The sequence below is a fragment of the Mesoplodon densirostris genome, chromosome 8, assembly GCF_025265405.1.
Source record: "Mesoplodon densirostris isolate mMesDen1 chromosome 8, mMesDen1 primary haplotype, whole genome shotgun sequence".
Taxonomy (NCBI): domain Eukaryota; kingdom Metazoa; phylum Chordata; class Mammalia; order Artiodactyla; family Ziphiidae; genus Mesoplodon; species Mesoplodon densirostris.
The window spans coordinates 57049832-57064167 of NC_082668.1; the positions used below are offsets into that span (position 1 = coordinate 57049832).

Below are 14336 nucleotides of genomic sequence, written 5' to 3' on the forward strand. Positions count from 1 at the left end.
AAAATAAAGGAAGAAAATATAAAGCAATTTATATGTACAGCGGAATATTTTATTGGATAAATTGGCCTATTTCTTTAACAAATAAATGGCATTTTTAAATGAAGGATGAGTCTGTTGTAGATTAAAAGAGACTCAAGAATTATAGCAATCAGATGCAATATATGGCGATCTTCCTTGGATACTGAACAGCCAAAAGACATTTTGGAGCAAAAAGTGGACAGTTAAATATGTTAATTTTGTTAGTATGATAAAGGTGGGGTTTTTTGTAATAGTTCTTATCTGTTAGATAGAAATATTTGTATACTGAAATATTTACAAGTGAAATGCTGTGATAATCTGAGATATCCTTTAAATTGTCTAGTAAGAAAAAAAGCAGGGGATATCACAATCAAAGCTGGATGATGAGTATATGGAAATTTGTTATACTCATCTGTGTATGATGAGTATATACTTTTATATACTTGAAAGTTTTTATATACTTGAAAGTTTGTTTACAACATTGAAAGGTTTTTAATTTTTTTAAAGACAAACTAAAAAAATTTGTCAATGCACATGACAAAATCATATAAAAAAGGCAACGGTCACTTATAGGCTAGCTCACAAACTATAAATGGCCAGTGGCCATTAAACAGATAAAAATATAAAAATAGTTTTTTATCTGTATAATTGGGATATTTAGGAAGACTATTAATTTGCAGTGTTGGCAAATATATCTAGTTGTAAACTCTCTTGTGACTCTTGGTAAATTGATTGATGCATCTCTTTTTGGAATGCAGTTTAGTGACATTTTTCAAAATGTGGAAGGCCTCTGATTCACAAATTCACTTCTAGAACTTTGTTTAGTAAAAATTGTGGAACAAACATACAAGAATATGTTTGCAAGGGTATTTCTTCTCTGTCGTAACACTGAAAATCTGAAAATAGTCTGATATTCAGTAGTGGGTAAATTATTAAATTCTCTGCCATTTAGGAAAAATTTCTAGAGCTGAAAATACAATGACTAAAATGAAAAAATACACTAAAGGAGTTCATTGGTAAATTTGAGCAGGCAAAATAAGGAATCAGAGAACTTGAAGATAGGACAATGTAAATGATCCGAGTTTGAGGAACAGACAAAAAAGAATGAAGAAAAGTGAACAGAGCCTAAGGAACCTATGGAACACCATCAAGTGGACCAACATAAACATTGTGGGTATCTCAGAAGGAGAAGAGAGAAGGGGACAGAGAGAATATTTGAAGAAGTAATGGCTGAAAACTTCTCAAATTTGATAAAAGATATGAATGTAAACATCAAGGAGCTCAGCAAACTCCAAATAAGGTGAACTCAGAGATGCACACTGAGACATATTGTAATCAATTTTTAGAAAGACAAAGACAGAGAATATTAAAAGCAGCAAGAAAGAAACAACTCATCACATATAAGGGATCTTCAAAAAGATTATCAGCAGATCTCTCATCAGAAACTTTGGAGACTGGAGGCAACAGGCCGATATATTCAAAGTGCTACAAGAAGAAAGACCATCAACCAAGAATCCTGTATCTAGCAAAACTGTCCTTCAGGGCCTTGCCTGGTGGCGCAGTGGTTAAGAATCCGCCTGCCAATGCAGAGGACATGTGTTCAATCCCTGGTCCGGGAAGATCCCACATGCTGCAGAGCAACTAAGCCCATGTACCACAACTGCTGAGCCTGTGCTCTAGAGCCCACGAGCCACAACTGCTGAGCCTGTGAGCCACAACTACTGAAGCCCACGCACCCTACACACCACAACAAAGAGTAGCCCCCACTCACTGGCATTAGAGAAAGCCCATGTGCTGCAATGAAGACCCAATGCAGCCAAAAATAAATAAATAAACCTCAACCACTGCACCACCAGGGAAGCCCTGTTTGTTTGTTTTTAATAAATTTATTTATGGCTGCGTTGGGTCTTTGTTGCTATGTGCGGGCTTTCTCTAGTTGCAGCCAGCAGTGGCTCCTCTTCACTGCAGTACGCAGGCTTCTCATTGCTATGGCTTCTCTTGTTGCAGAGCATGGGCTCTAGGCATGTGGGCTTCAGTAGTTGTGGCACACGAGCTCAGTAGTTATGGCTCCCGGGCTCTAGAGCACAGGCTCCGTAGTTGTGGCTCACAGGCTTAGTTGCTTCGTGGCATGTGGGATCTTCCTGGACCAGGGCTGGAACCCGTGTCCTCTGCGTTGGCAGGCAGATTCTTAACCACTGCACCACCAGGGAAGTCCCCAAGCCTTAACAGATTTTAAAAGGTAAATATCATACGAAGTATCTTCACCAACCAAGATTGTACTGGAGGTTCTAGGCAATGCAGTTAGGTAAGAAAAAGAAATAAAATGTGTCCCAATTGGAAATGAAGAAGTAAAATTGTCTCTGTTCACAGACATTATGATCTCTCCACGAGAGATTTATAACTAGAAAGGAAAAAATAGTAACTTGACAATGGAGAAACCTGGCAGACACCACCTTAACCAAGCAGTCAAAAGAAACATCACCAGTACTGTGGTGACAAATGGATGGCATGTACCTTCTCACAGGATGCATTGAGAAGGACACAACATCACTTCTCTGGAATTCCCTTCCCCAAATGTATATCATAAGCCTTTTGATGAGGAAACAGTAGGCAAACCCAAGTTGAGAGCCATTCTACAAAATAACTGGTCTTCAGAGTGACCTTCAGAAACTGATCTTCAAAATGTCAAAATCATGAGAGAGAAGAAAGACAGACTCTTCTAGGTGAAGAAGGTTAAAGAGACAAGACAACTAAATGCAGCAGTTGATTCTACAGTGGATTCTGTACTAGAAGGAGGAAGTTTTTCTTTCTTTTTTTCTTCTGCTATAAAGTACCTTAGTGGGACAGTTGGCAAAATTTGAATAAATTATATAAATTATGTGATATTATGTCATTAGTCACCTGATTTTGATAATTCACTGTGGTTATTTATATAAGAAAATGTCCTTGTTTTTAGGAAGTAGACACTAATTATTTTGGAAATAGGGTGGTATTGTGAGCAACTCATTCTCTAATAGTTCAGAAAAAAAGTAACTATATATATAGAGAGAAAGCAAATATAATAAAATATTAACATTTGGGAAATCTGAAATTTTTTTGGACTATTTTTGCAACTGTTTTAAGGATGAAGTTTAAAATAAACAGTTAATATGAAAAAAAGAATGAAGTAGATGTGTATATTCTCTGATGGAAAAGTATCTACAATATTATTGTAAAGGTACAAAAGCAAGATTCAAAAATAGGATGTATAGTCTGTTTCCAGTTTTGTAAAACAGATGTATGGGTGCACGTGTATGGGAACAGTTTACCAGTGTTTATCCTTGGGAATTGGAAATTATAAATTTCTATACTGTTTTAATTTTTTTAATAACAAAGTACCTATTGCAGTGGTGTAACAAGTACATATCTGTAATCAGAAAGTAAAAATTTATGTCCAAAAGGAAATTTGCAAAAAGCCTAAAATGCTCACCTGTTTTCTTGATATAATTGCAGCACAGTCCTCAACTCAGTAGTCCCATTATTTCACCAGCTCAGTCGCCAGCACCAGCTCAGCTGTCCACCCTGAAAACTGTCCGTCCCTCTGGACCGCCACTTTCCATCATACCCCAGTTTTCTAGACCCTTTGTCCCTGGGCAAGGTAAGTGTGCACAAAGCTAGTCACAGCCTCAGAGAATTTTAGGACATCCATTCCCAGTCACTTTGTGATTTACTTGGTACCACTACCTTTCATTATTCCACAGGACTACATTTTCACCTCACTCAGGCATCTTTATTTATTACATTCACTCTCCTAACCTTAAGGTTTCATCACAATTAATAATTAATTATTGGGACTTCCCTGGCAGTCCAGTGGTTAAGACTCACTGCATGGGGCACGGGTTCAATCCCTGGTCAGGGAAGTAAGATCTGGCATGCCGCACAGCCTGCCCCCCCCCAAAAAAATTAATTAATTAATTCCTAATTTATTAATTACTTATAATAATTGCATGATGAATTAAAATGACTGACTTATTCCTCAGCTCCATTCCTCTGTAGTAGTAATAGGCTATGTGGTATCTGTTTTGTATTTCTAATTTCTATATTAGACTAATATATCAAGAGTTTATTCAAAAATTTATTCAACAAATATTAAGGACTTACTGTGCCCCAGATGTACAAAGATGAATACGGCCAAGACCTCATCGTCATCAACCCTCAGTCTAGTTGGAGGAACAGAAACTCAAGCAGATGATTATAAAATAACATGGAAACCATTAATTTTATTTCCTAGAATTTATCCTAAGGATAATGTACACAATGGTTTTGCACAGAAGAGTTTATTCTATGCCAGAAAAGTTCAAAAACAATCTAAATGTCCATTAGTAAGGAGATTAATTAGATTATGGATATATATCTCCATATAAGTAATTCTATACAGTAATCTAAAAATAATGTCTTAAAGAATCATTAAGAGGGGAAGTAGGGCCTCCCTGGTGGCGCAAGTGGTTGAGAGTCCGCCTGCCGATGCAGGGGATACGGGTTCGTGCCCCGGTCTGGGAGGATCCCATATGCCGCGGGGCGGCTGGGCCCGTGGGCCATGGCCGCTGAGCCTGCGCGTCCGGAGCCTGCGCGTCCGGAGCCTGTGCTCCGCAACGGGGGAGGCCACAACAGTGAGAGGCCCGCATACCGCAAAAAAAAAAAAAAAAAAAGAGGGGAAGTAGTCATAGTACAGTGAGTGATTTTTAAAGAACAAGTTAATTTACAATGGCCAGGACATGGGAGCAACCTAAGTGTCCATTGACAGATGAATGGATAAAGAAGATGTGGCACATATATACAATGGAACATTACTCATCCATAAGAAGAAATGAAATTGAGTTATTTGTAATGAGGTAGATGGACCTAGAGTCTGTCATACAGAGTGAAGTAAGTCAGAAAGAGAAAAACAAATACCGTACACTAACACATATATATGGAATCTAAAAAAAAATGGTTCTGAAGAACCTAGGGGTTGGGACAGGAATAAAGACACAGACCTACTAGAGAATGGACTTGAGGTCACAGGGAGGGGGAAGGGTAAGCTGTGACAAAGTGAGAGAGTAGCATTGACATATATACACTACCAAACGTAAAATAGATAGCTAGTGGGAAGCAGCCGCATAGCACAGGGAGATCAGCTCAGTGCCTTGTGACCACACAGAAGGGTGGGATAAGGAGGGTGGGAGGGAGGGAGATGCAAGAGGGAGGGGACATGGCGATATATATACACACACACACGTATAGCTGATTCACTTTGTTATACAGCAAAAACTAACACAACAATGTAAAGCAATTGTACTCCGATAAAGATGTTAAAAAAAAAAAAAGGAACAAGTTACATGGACATTTCAAAAAAGAAGATAAACAGATGTCTAAGAAGCCCTTGAAAAGGTTTTCAACTTCATTCATTAGGGAAAGGAACATTAAAATCTCAGTGAAATACCTCTCACCCCCACTAGAATGGCTATAATCAAAGAGACTAACAAAACCAAATGTTGGTGAAGATACAGAGCAACCAAACTTTTCACACATTGGTGTGAGAGTGTAAAATGATACGACCACTGTGGGAAAGGATTTGGCAGTTTCTTAGAAAGTTAATCACTTACCTTACAGTGCAGCAGTTCCACCCCTAGGTATTACCCAAGAGAAATGAAAACATGTCTGTGCAGACTTGTACAAGTACATTTATAACAACCTTATTTTCTTATAACAGCCCAAACTGGACAATGACCCAAATGTCCACCATCAGGAGGTTGGATAAAAAAATTGTAGTATTCCTTACAACTCAGCAATAACAATGAACAAAGCAAACCACTGGCATGCAGCAACATGGATGAATCTCCAAGTCGTGTTAAGCAAAAAGCAAACCAGACACAAAAAGAAGACATGATTCAAATTTTATGAAATCCAACTGTAGGCAACTAAGCTACGATGTTAGCACTCAAATTGTGGTGTGAATGAGATATGGAATTGACTGAAAAGGAGCTTGAGGGAACCTCCAAGGAGATGGAAATACTCTTCTCTTTGGGTCATGGTTACATGAACTTTTCCAATAGTTAGATTTCATCAAACCCAACACTAAAGATGTGTATTTTATTTTACGTTAATTATATCTCAGGTTTTTAAAAGAATTACAAAATGCACACATATATACATGTGTAAGCACACATACATAAAACCAAGACTGGAAAGATACACACCAAAATGTTAGAAGTGATGGAATTACCAGGGTGGTCTCTAACTTCTCCTTTATAATTCTCTATTTCCACGTTTTTTACAAAGCCAATAACTTTAATAAACTAGAAAAATAAAGCACGTTATAAAAAAATAAATTGAAACAGTATGTGGCAATATAGCCTACCAGGAGGGGTCTCTGGCTGTTGCTGACTACAGTCTCATCTCTGTATTTGCAAAGACTACTGCTCCATAGGCCTGAACTTAACTCTGACTTCTTTGCAACTGTTTTTTTATACATCTTCATGCTTAAAATTGCATCTCTGATCTCAGTGCTAAACCTCCATGTCATATCTTCCCTTCAACTATTGTTTGGGATGGAGCAAGTATGTCGTGGGTGTATTCTGCCAGGGAGCTGCCCAAGCACCCCAAAAGTGTTCATCAGAAAAGAGCCCCACAGAGTGGCAGGAGCTTCATGCCTTGCTTCCCTCTGTTAGGAAGCTGTCAGGAGAAGCACTGTATGATTTCCTGAAGATGCTGTCCTAGCAGCTATGCATAACCCTTCTCCAGACACTGAATGTGCTACATTGGGGGACTCAACGGTTAAAATAAAATGAGAATATAACAAATGAGAGCATTATGCTCCAGGACAAGGCTTTTGCAGTCAGCATTTATGTAGCCCTTTCCATGGGATGACTTATAGGCACTCATGCGTGAAAGAAAATAATTGGGAGTATCTCCATGCTGACTACCCCGCACTTGTTGATTTAGGAAGGGGTTGCTTGCTCATGAGTGACACTGAGGACCTGTGCCAGTCTTTGTAAGCAAGTTTAGATTTTAAAGATTGTTACAGACTTTCATTTAAAGAGAGCTTAAGAGCAGACCCAAGACCTAGAATGTGAGTATACCCATTGATTAAGCCTAGAAAAATGTATGAGGATATGTATATGTATAAATGCATACGTTTATAGTAATTAATAATGAATTTGGAGAGATAGAGAGCTTCATGTTTTTCCAAGGTTTTTTCCGTCCCCTGAAATGTAACTTCTGTTAATTTTTAAGCATCAGAGAAAAATGCGGATTCTAGCATCTCAAGGGGGCGTAATGAGCTATTACAGTTACTTTGGTGGATTTCACATAGAATGTCAAGGTTTACAGAGCTGTTCTCTCCATGCTAACCTGTCTACCCAGCTCGTACCACTTAACCTCCCTCATAACCATTGTTATTAGTCCTTAGTCCTTTCAGAAGTTTACCCCAGCTCTTTAAAGGCTAGATGGAGGCTTTTAATTCTTTTAAAAAAATATGTCACTACCTACACTATTTTATTGTACTAAACATGTTTCCCCGTCTCATCCTGAGACAGCTGAGAAAACTGAGAAATACTTCATACCCGAGGAAAACGTAAAAATCGTTTTTTATCAACTTTCAGGAGATGCCAGATACCCGTTACTTGGCCAGCCCCTGCAGTACAACCCTCCTGCTGTTCTGCACGGACACATACCAGCCCAACAGGTGTGAGAGCCAGCTGTCTGACCTCCTGGGCTTTGTTGGCAGAGCATCATGCTTCTGTTGCTGAGAGTGTGGAGTGCCCTGGCCCCCGAGTTGGCACCACACTAAGGAGAACTGTGTGCCTGGGCCAGTGGATGTATCGGTGTTGCCCAGGCCTGTCCGAGAGCAGAGAGAGGGAGAAGGTGGTGGGCCGCTTGGCGGAGTAGGGGTCCCTGAGCGCAGTCCAGATATTGGGGGGCAGTGGAGGCCATTGGGCGCTCTCACTTACAAAAGACTGTTCGGCAGGTGACTGGTGATAGTGACAGGCCAAAGTGCCCCTGCCGCCGAGGCAGAATTCAGAAGGCCTGGAACTGGGTTTTTTTCTGCTGAAGTAGAAAACCCAGGCCGAGTATGGTTATATGCGTTAAGCGGTTGAACAATTGCAATCACATCTTGCGGCATCGTTAACCTTATTATTCATGTTTGTGGATTTTCAGGGTCAGTCTGGCAACAGGCATGGAAACCGAGGAAGGAAACAAGCCAAAAAAGCTGCATCCACTGACCTTGGTGCAGGAGAAGCAGGTGTGTCCCCAAGAGGCATCCGGATGTAGTTCTACAGACTGTTGGCCTGACAGTCTGTAAAACTGCCACACCACAGAAACGGGTTTTCCTCTTCTAGAGTCCTGCACAAAGTCTTAGAAAATTACGCCATCTGTAATGTAGGGTTCTTGAACGTGTTCTTTTGATTCTGTCTCCTTTCAGAATTTGAGAGTACTCAGGTACAGGTGGGTTTAGGAGGGGTGAAGGGACCAAAGGGATTCAAAAGAGATGTGAGAGAGGAACAGGTAGAATGAAACGCGTCGCCTCTGTATTCTTTGAGAAAGGAAATAGTCCTTACACCCTTTAGGCGACAGGCTGAACGAACAAATACATTGCCTTTCTATGGCAGGGTGTTTTCAAGTCGGTACCTTAGCTTGCTTTTCAACAGCCTTGGGGGCGTTAGGGCAGGTGCTCTTTTAAAGATCCTGTGCAGTTTTACAATGGGAATTCGAAGTTCAGGAAACTGTGTGCCCAGGATCGCACACCTAGTTTGGAGACGCCACTGCACAGACTCTGCGTTTTGTACGTGAGGCTGCCAGTGTGACCGCCTGAGGGGCAGGTAGGAAATGTTAAGAAGACGGCCGTAACACGTGTAACTCTGTGGATTTGAATGGTTTCAGAAAGTTCTGTTCATTTCCTGTGTCATATTTGGGTCTGCAGTACTTTTTGCCCACCTGTGGGTAACAGGGGTTATTAATTGTACACCTTTTCCATTCTAGTTGTTGGGAAGGTCTTGGAAATTACTGAACTACCAGATGGAATAACTCGCGTGGAAGCCGAGAAGCTTTTTGGGGAACTCTTTAAAATTGGCGCCAAGATCCGGTGGCTCCGGGACCCCCAGTCCCAGCCCCAGCTGCGTCGTCACCCCCTCTGCTGTGGCAGCGGGGACAGCACTGTCAACCCCGAACGCTCTAAATCCAGTGACTTGGCCTCCACGTACACTGTCTTAGCCACATTCCCCTCCATATCCGCCGCGCAGAATGCTCTGAAGAAACAGATTAACTCGGTTAACAAGTTTAAGCTGAGAACGAGCAAGAAGCACTATGACTTTCACATTTTGGAAAGGGCAAGTTCTCAGTAACAGCGACCTTGGACCCATGGCCTTTGTGATTCCCCCGTCCTCGCCCATCTTTAACTGGCTTGGTATTTGGAGCTTCTGTTAACATGATAGAGACTCCTAGGATGTGTGGTTGTGGCGTTAACAACTTCTGAAGACAGGCCGGTGATCCAGCAAAGGGGGGAAGATACACATTTCACCCCAAATGACTGTAGGAATCCACATCGGAAAGATACAGAGTTAGCAGCGTTTTCTGAGGAAATGCTGTTCAACTGCCTCCTAACTTTTATAGTTACTTTGTTTTATATTTCAGAATTCTTGTATCAGATCCAAAGCTCTATTGTACAGCAAATTATTCTTCAAAATGATTACAAACAGTTGCAGCCTGTATTTTTTTTGCAGCCAGCACAGTGTGACCCAACATAGAATTTGGAGGAAAAAGAATGCAGGAGTGTAATAACCAAGTCACAACCATGCACTGTGTTTGGGGGGCTGGAGGGTGACTAAGGAGAGCCCACAAATAGAAAATTACTCTTCCCCTGTATCTCTAAACACAGAAACAATTTCCAGAAAATATAGAACTCCCTCGTAGGGTCTTTTCCTTATTCACTTAGGTCGTATGAATATTAAGGGTAAAGTAAATTATGTTCTTAATGCCTCTTAATCAAACCACTTAGGTTCAAAGGGGACTAGGAATCATTCTAGGCAGGAAAATACTTCCACTTTTTTTTTTTACATCTCCCTCCAATAATTAAAGGACACTTATTTTCATTCCCTTCCTTGTGGATTTTTTTGTCACCTGAGGAAATGCATTTGATGAGTGCTGGAAACTTCTTCAAGTGGTTTAGAATGTGTTTTCATTGTTTGCAGCGGATCACTGGACATGAAAGATTCATTGCACTTATGAACAAGGAACCTTTTTTTCAATTCGCAAGGCTGTACAATGTGTGCTGATGCAAGCCTTTTTCAGTTCAAGAGAATAAATGTTTACAAATGTATACCCACTTTGTCTTTTGTAAATTAAAATCATGTTTTTCAATGAGAGTCAGTGTTGAAGACTTAACCTGTCTTGAAGATTTCAATTTCAGACTTCAGGAAGATGAAAGACAGTAAAGATGAAAGACAGCCTCGTTTTACAAATATTTTACAAAGCATCACTTTCTCTGTGGGAGTGTTTCTTGTGGGTATGACTCATGTCATTTCGTTCTCTCATAAGTTAATTCCAGACAATTGTAGACAATTTTGAGTATGAACAAACTTATAGTCAGAAAATAGAACATGAAAATAGGAACAACTAAAATAGAACATTTCATCTACAATGAAAATAGAACATTATGTTCGGTTAGGTAAAGAATTTGTGTTTTTAGCTGGTATTTTGAGCACCCAGTTGTCCCGTTTAGCTCAAATACTTTATAGAACGCTTTCACCATTTGTTAGCCCAGCAAAGTCAAACCGCTGAGAAACCCACAGTAGGGGTCGGAGGCAGGGCAGTCTGCCATCAGCCACTAGCCTGGAGCCTGACTGGCTTCCAGCCCAGACTAGGGGTTTACTTTGCAACTCAAGAGCAGTAGGTGTTAACCAGGCTCCGGTACAGATGTTCACTCCTTCTAGAGCATTTGCAAATCCCTACTTTGTCGGAGGGAATCCCGGACTTCCCCACAAGCTGGTGCATTCCAATTATGAACGTTGTGCTCCTGGGAGAAGTGGGAGCTGCCTTTAAACCATGTCAGATTAAGGAGCCATACACAGAGAGAGAAGAGTGAAGACTGTGAAAATCGCTCACTTTCGAGGACTGGTGAATTTAATTTTTGACTGTAGAGTATCAGAGATGGAGAGGACACGTAATTAGGGCCAACACTGCAGCAAGAATTGTTATTTAATCACATTTAATCGTGGGGGTGGAAACAAAACTACAATCCTATGGTCTATTTCAATTATCTGAATATTCTCTTTAACTTTTGCATTAGTAAGCCTGGTAAACCTACGTAAGGTTTGTTTTTGTTTTTGTTTTTTTAGGCTGTGTTGGGTCTTTGTTGCTGTGCGCGGGCTTTCTCTAGTTGTGGTAAGTGGGTCTACTCTTCATTGCGGTGCACAGTCTTCTCATTGCTGGGGCTTCTCTTGTTGCGGAGCACGGGCTCCAGGTGTGCGGGCTTCAGTAGTTGTGGTATGTGGGCTTAGCTGCTCTGACGCATGTGAGATCTTCCTGGACCAGGGCTTGAACCCATGTCCTCTGCATTGGCAGGCGGATTCTTAACCACTGCACCACCAGGGAAGTCCCTATGTAAGGTTTTTTTTGGACTTCTTAAAGATCTATTAGCAACTTTCAAATATACAACACAGTGTTAATGACTAGTCATCATGCTGTATGTTAAACCTAAAGTTTTGCTCTAGACCCTTGGTTTACCCTGGAGGAGCTGAAGACTGTCCAGAGGAAAGCAGAGCAAGGCTACTGTGCAGTCAGCTCTTGCCCTCCACCCCTGTCCCCTGACAGTCACATGGGAATACTTTAGAAATCGCCCCACCACCACACACGTTACAAAAATATGCATGCATTCCCTACACTGTGTTCTCCTGTTTTGATCTTCTAAAATCTGATTTCACCTATAGAAAAACGATGGGAGGAGGAGGCACACACAAGAGGCATTTAAAGGTGTGATTTGGCCCATACCCTAAGCCTTCCTAAAGGCAGCTGCAGATGTCCCACAGCCCTGGCTGTGGGTTTTCCCAGAGCACTGACCATATTTAGGGGCAGGTAGTACTTCTACCAGTAAGATGAGTTATTCTTACCTGTGCCAATATTAGCAGCTCCAGCAGCCCCTTGGGGGATGATAGAGGGTATTTAATAACTTTGTAGGCATTTCTGCTACCTTATGTATTAGAAAACTGAGAATATGGCTTACGGGGTTTTTTTGGCTGTGCTGGGTCTTCGTTGCTGTGTACGGGCTTTCTCTAGTTGCGCTGAACGGGGGCTACTCTTTGTTGCGGTGCTTGGGCTTCTCGTTGCAGTGGCTTCTCTTGTGGAGCACAGGCTCTAGGTGCACAGGCTTCAGTAGGTGCAGCACATGGGCTCAGTAATTGCGGCTCGCGGGCTCTAGAGTGCAGGCTCCGTAGTTGTGGTGCACGGGCTTAGTTGCTCTGTGGCATGGGGGACCTTCCTGCCCCAGGGCTTGAACCGGGGAAATCCTGGCTTACGGGTTTTTTAAGCCTTTGGTCCACAAAGAACATGGATATATTGGGTATGTTTTTGTGAATCTGGAGTACAAAGTGTGTTTGCCAACAGTAATTTAAAAGAATTAGCTTGGGGCTTCCCTGGTGGCGCAGTGGTTAAGAATCCGCCTGCTGGGCTTCCCTGGTGGCGCAGTGGTTGAGAGTCCGCCTGCCGATGCAGGGGACACGGGTTCGTGCCCCGGTCTGGGAAGATCCCACATGCCGCAGAGTGGCTGGGCCCGTGAGCCATGGCTGATGAGCCTGCGCGTCCGGAGCCTGTGCTTTGCAACGGGAGAGGCCACAACAATGAGAGGCCGGCCCACATACCGCAAAAAAAAAAAAAAAAAAAAGAATCCGCCTGCTAATGCAGGAAACAGAGGTTCGAGCCCTGGTCTGGGAAGATCCCACATGCCGCGGAGCAACTAAGCCCGTGCGCCACAACCACTGAGCCTGCGCTCTAGAGCCCGCAAGCCACAACTACTGAAGCCTGCGTGCCACAACTACTGAAGCCCGTGCTCTGCAACAAGAGAAGCCACTGCAATGAGAAGCCCACGCACCACAACGAAGAGTAGCCCCCGCTCGCCATAACTAGAGAAAGCCCGTGTGCAGCAACGAAGACCAAAGGCAGCCAAAAATAATAAATAAGTTAAATAAATAAATTTTAAAAGAATTAGCTTGTCATCTGAGCTGACAACAAAGTAGGGATCTGAACCCTCCCCCAAGCTAAGAAATTGTTTTTTGTTTTTTTTTTTAATTCCACCAGGGAGGGACCTGTGACCTGTGAATAGTGTGGAAACCTACAGGTCTCAATAGAGCCCACAGTGCCAAAGTGGCTTGGGAAGAGTCAAGCCAGCACATCCACGGCTACCTCGGGAAGCAGAGAGAGTTGGGTTCTCCACGTCATCAGCAGCAGAAAAAATGCGAGTGTAAGACCAGCAGAGGCCAGCCACAGGGCCTGTGTGAAGGCGGCTAGATCCCCACATTCCCAGTCTCCTGCCTGCCCAGCAGGTAATGACATGTGATATGTATTGTCTTTAAAGGCAATGAGCACAGATTCTATCTTCTACTAGTGACCAGTGTTGTGCTAGTGTGAAGGTGGCAGGGTTCAAAGCTGGCCCTGTGTTGCTTGGAATTCTCACAGCCTCTATGAGCTGATGCTAAAAGAGAACCAGAGACTTAGGTGCACTCATTCAGCCTGTAGTCCTTACCAGCTTGAGAAACAGGCAGATACAGCAGCCCTTTTTAATCTACCCCCATGGCCACATGTGCTCGGGCTGCATTTTGCATATGTGTAAGTCATTTTCCTCTTTAGTGTCTACACTTGGATTCATTTTGGTTTGATTTCACCAGCATAAAAGTATTGGAGGAGTGTAAGGAAAAGACTGTAGGACTTTCTAATCAGAAAACTGAAGATGTTGGTTCTTTGCAGGGGGAAGCATTGAAATAGATAAATCATCAGCTACATTAGCCCCCCCCCTCAAGAAAACAAAACAAAACAAAACACAGCACTGTTTCAGTTCTCTCTTGCTGCTTAAACCAAATTTAGTGGTTTAAAGCACCAATCCTATGGGTCAGGCTCAACGAGGACAGCTTGGCTCTTCACCTGCTATCAGCTGAGCTAGTCTGGAAGTTCCAAAGTGGACTCACATGTCTGGGCTCCATGCCTCAGTTCTCCATGTGGACGCTCTCTTCTCGAGGTATCTCATCCTCCAAGGCATCTCTGTCCACATAGCTTTCTCCAGCGTCATGGCCTGGACTTTATAAATAAGTCAC

At 42.2% G+C, this 14336-nt stretch overlaps 1 protein-coding gene across 6 annotated transcripts in view; it reads left to right on the plus strand.

Annotated features, from left to right (window-relative positions):
• The window catches only part of R3HDM1 (R3H domain containing 1), a 187082-nt gene extending 176728 nt beyond the window's left edge, over positions 1-10354 (plus strand). For all 6 annotated transcript variants that reach the window (XM_060105816.1, XM_060105811.1, XM_060105812.1 and 3 more), the window contains 4 exons: positions 3511-3655; positions 7641-7723; positions 8197-8281; positions 9019-10354. In XM_060105816.1, coding sequence (XP_059961799.1) covers positions 3511-3655; positions 7641-7723; positions 8197-8281; positions 9019-9380 — 675 coding nt within the window. In that variant the 3' untranslated portion in view covers positions 9381-10354. The remainder of the gene's footprint in view (positions 1-3510; positions 3656-7640; positions 7724-8196; positions 8282-9018) is intronic.
• Positions 10355-14336: the final 3982 nt, after the last annotated feature.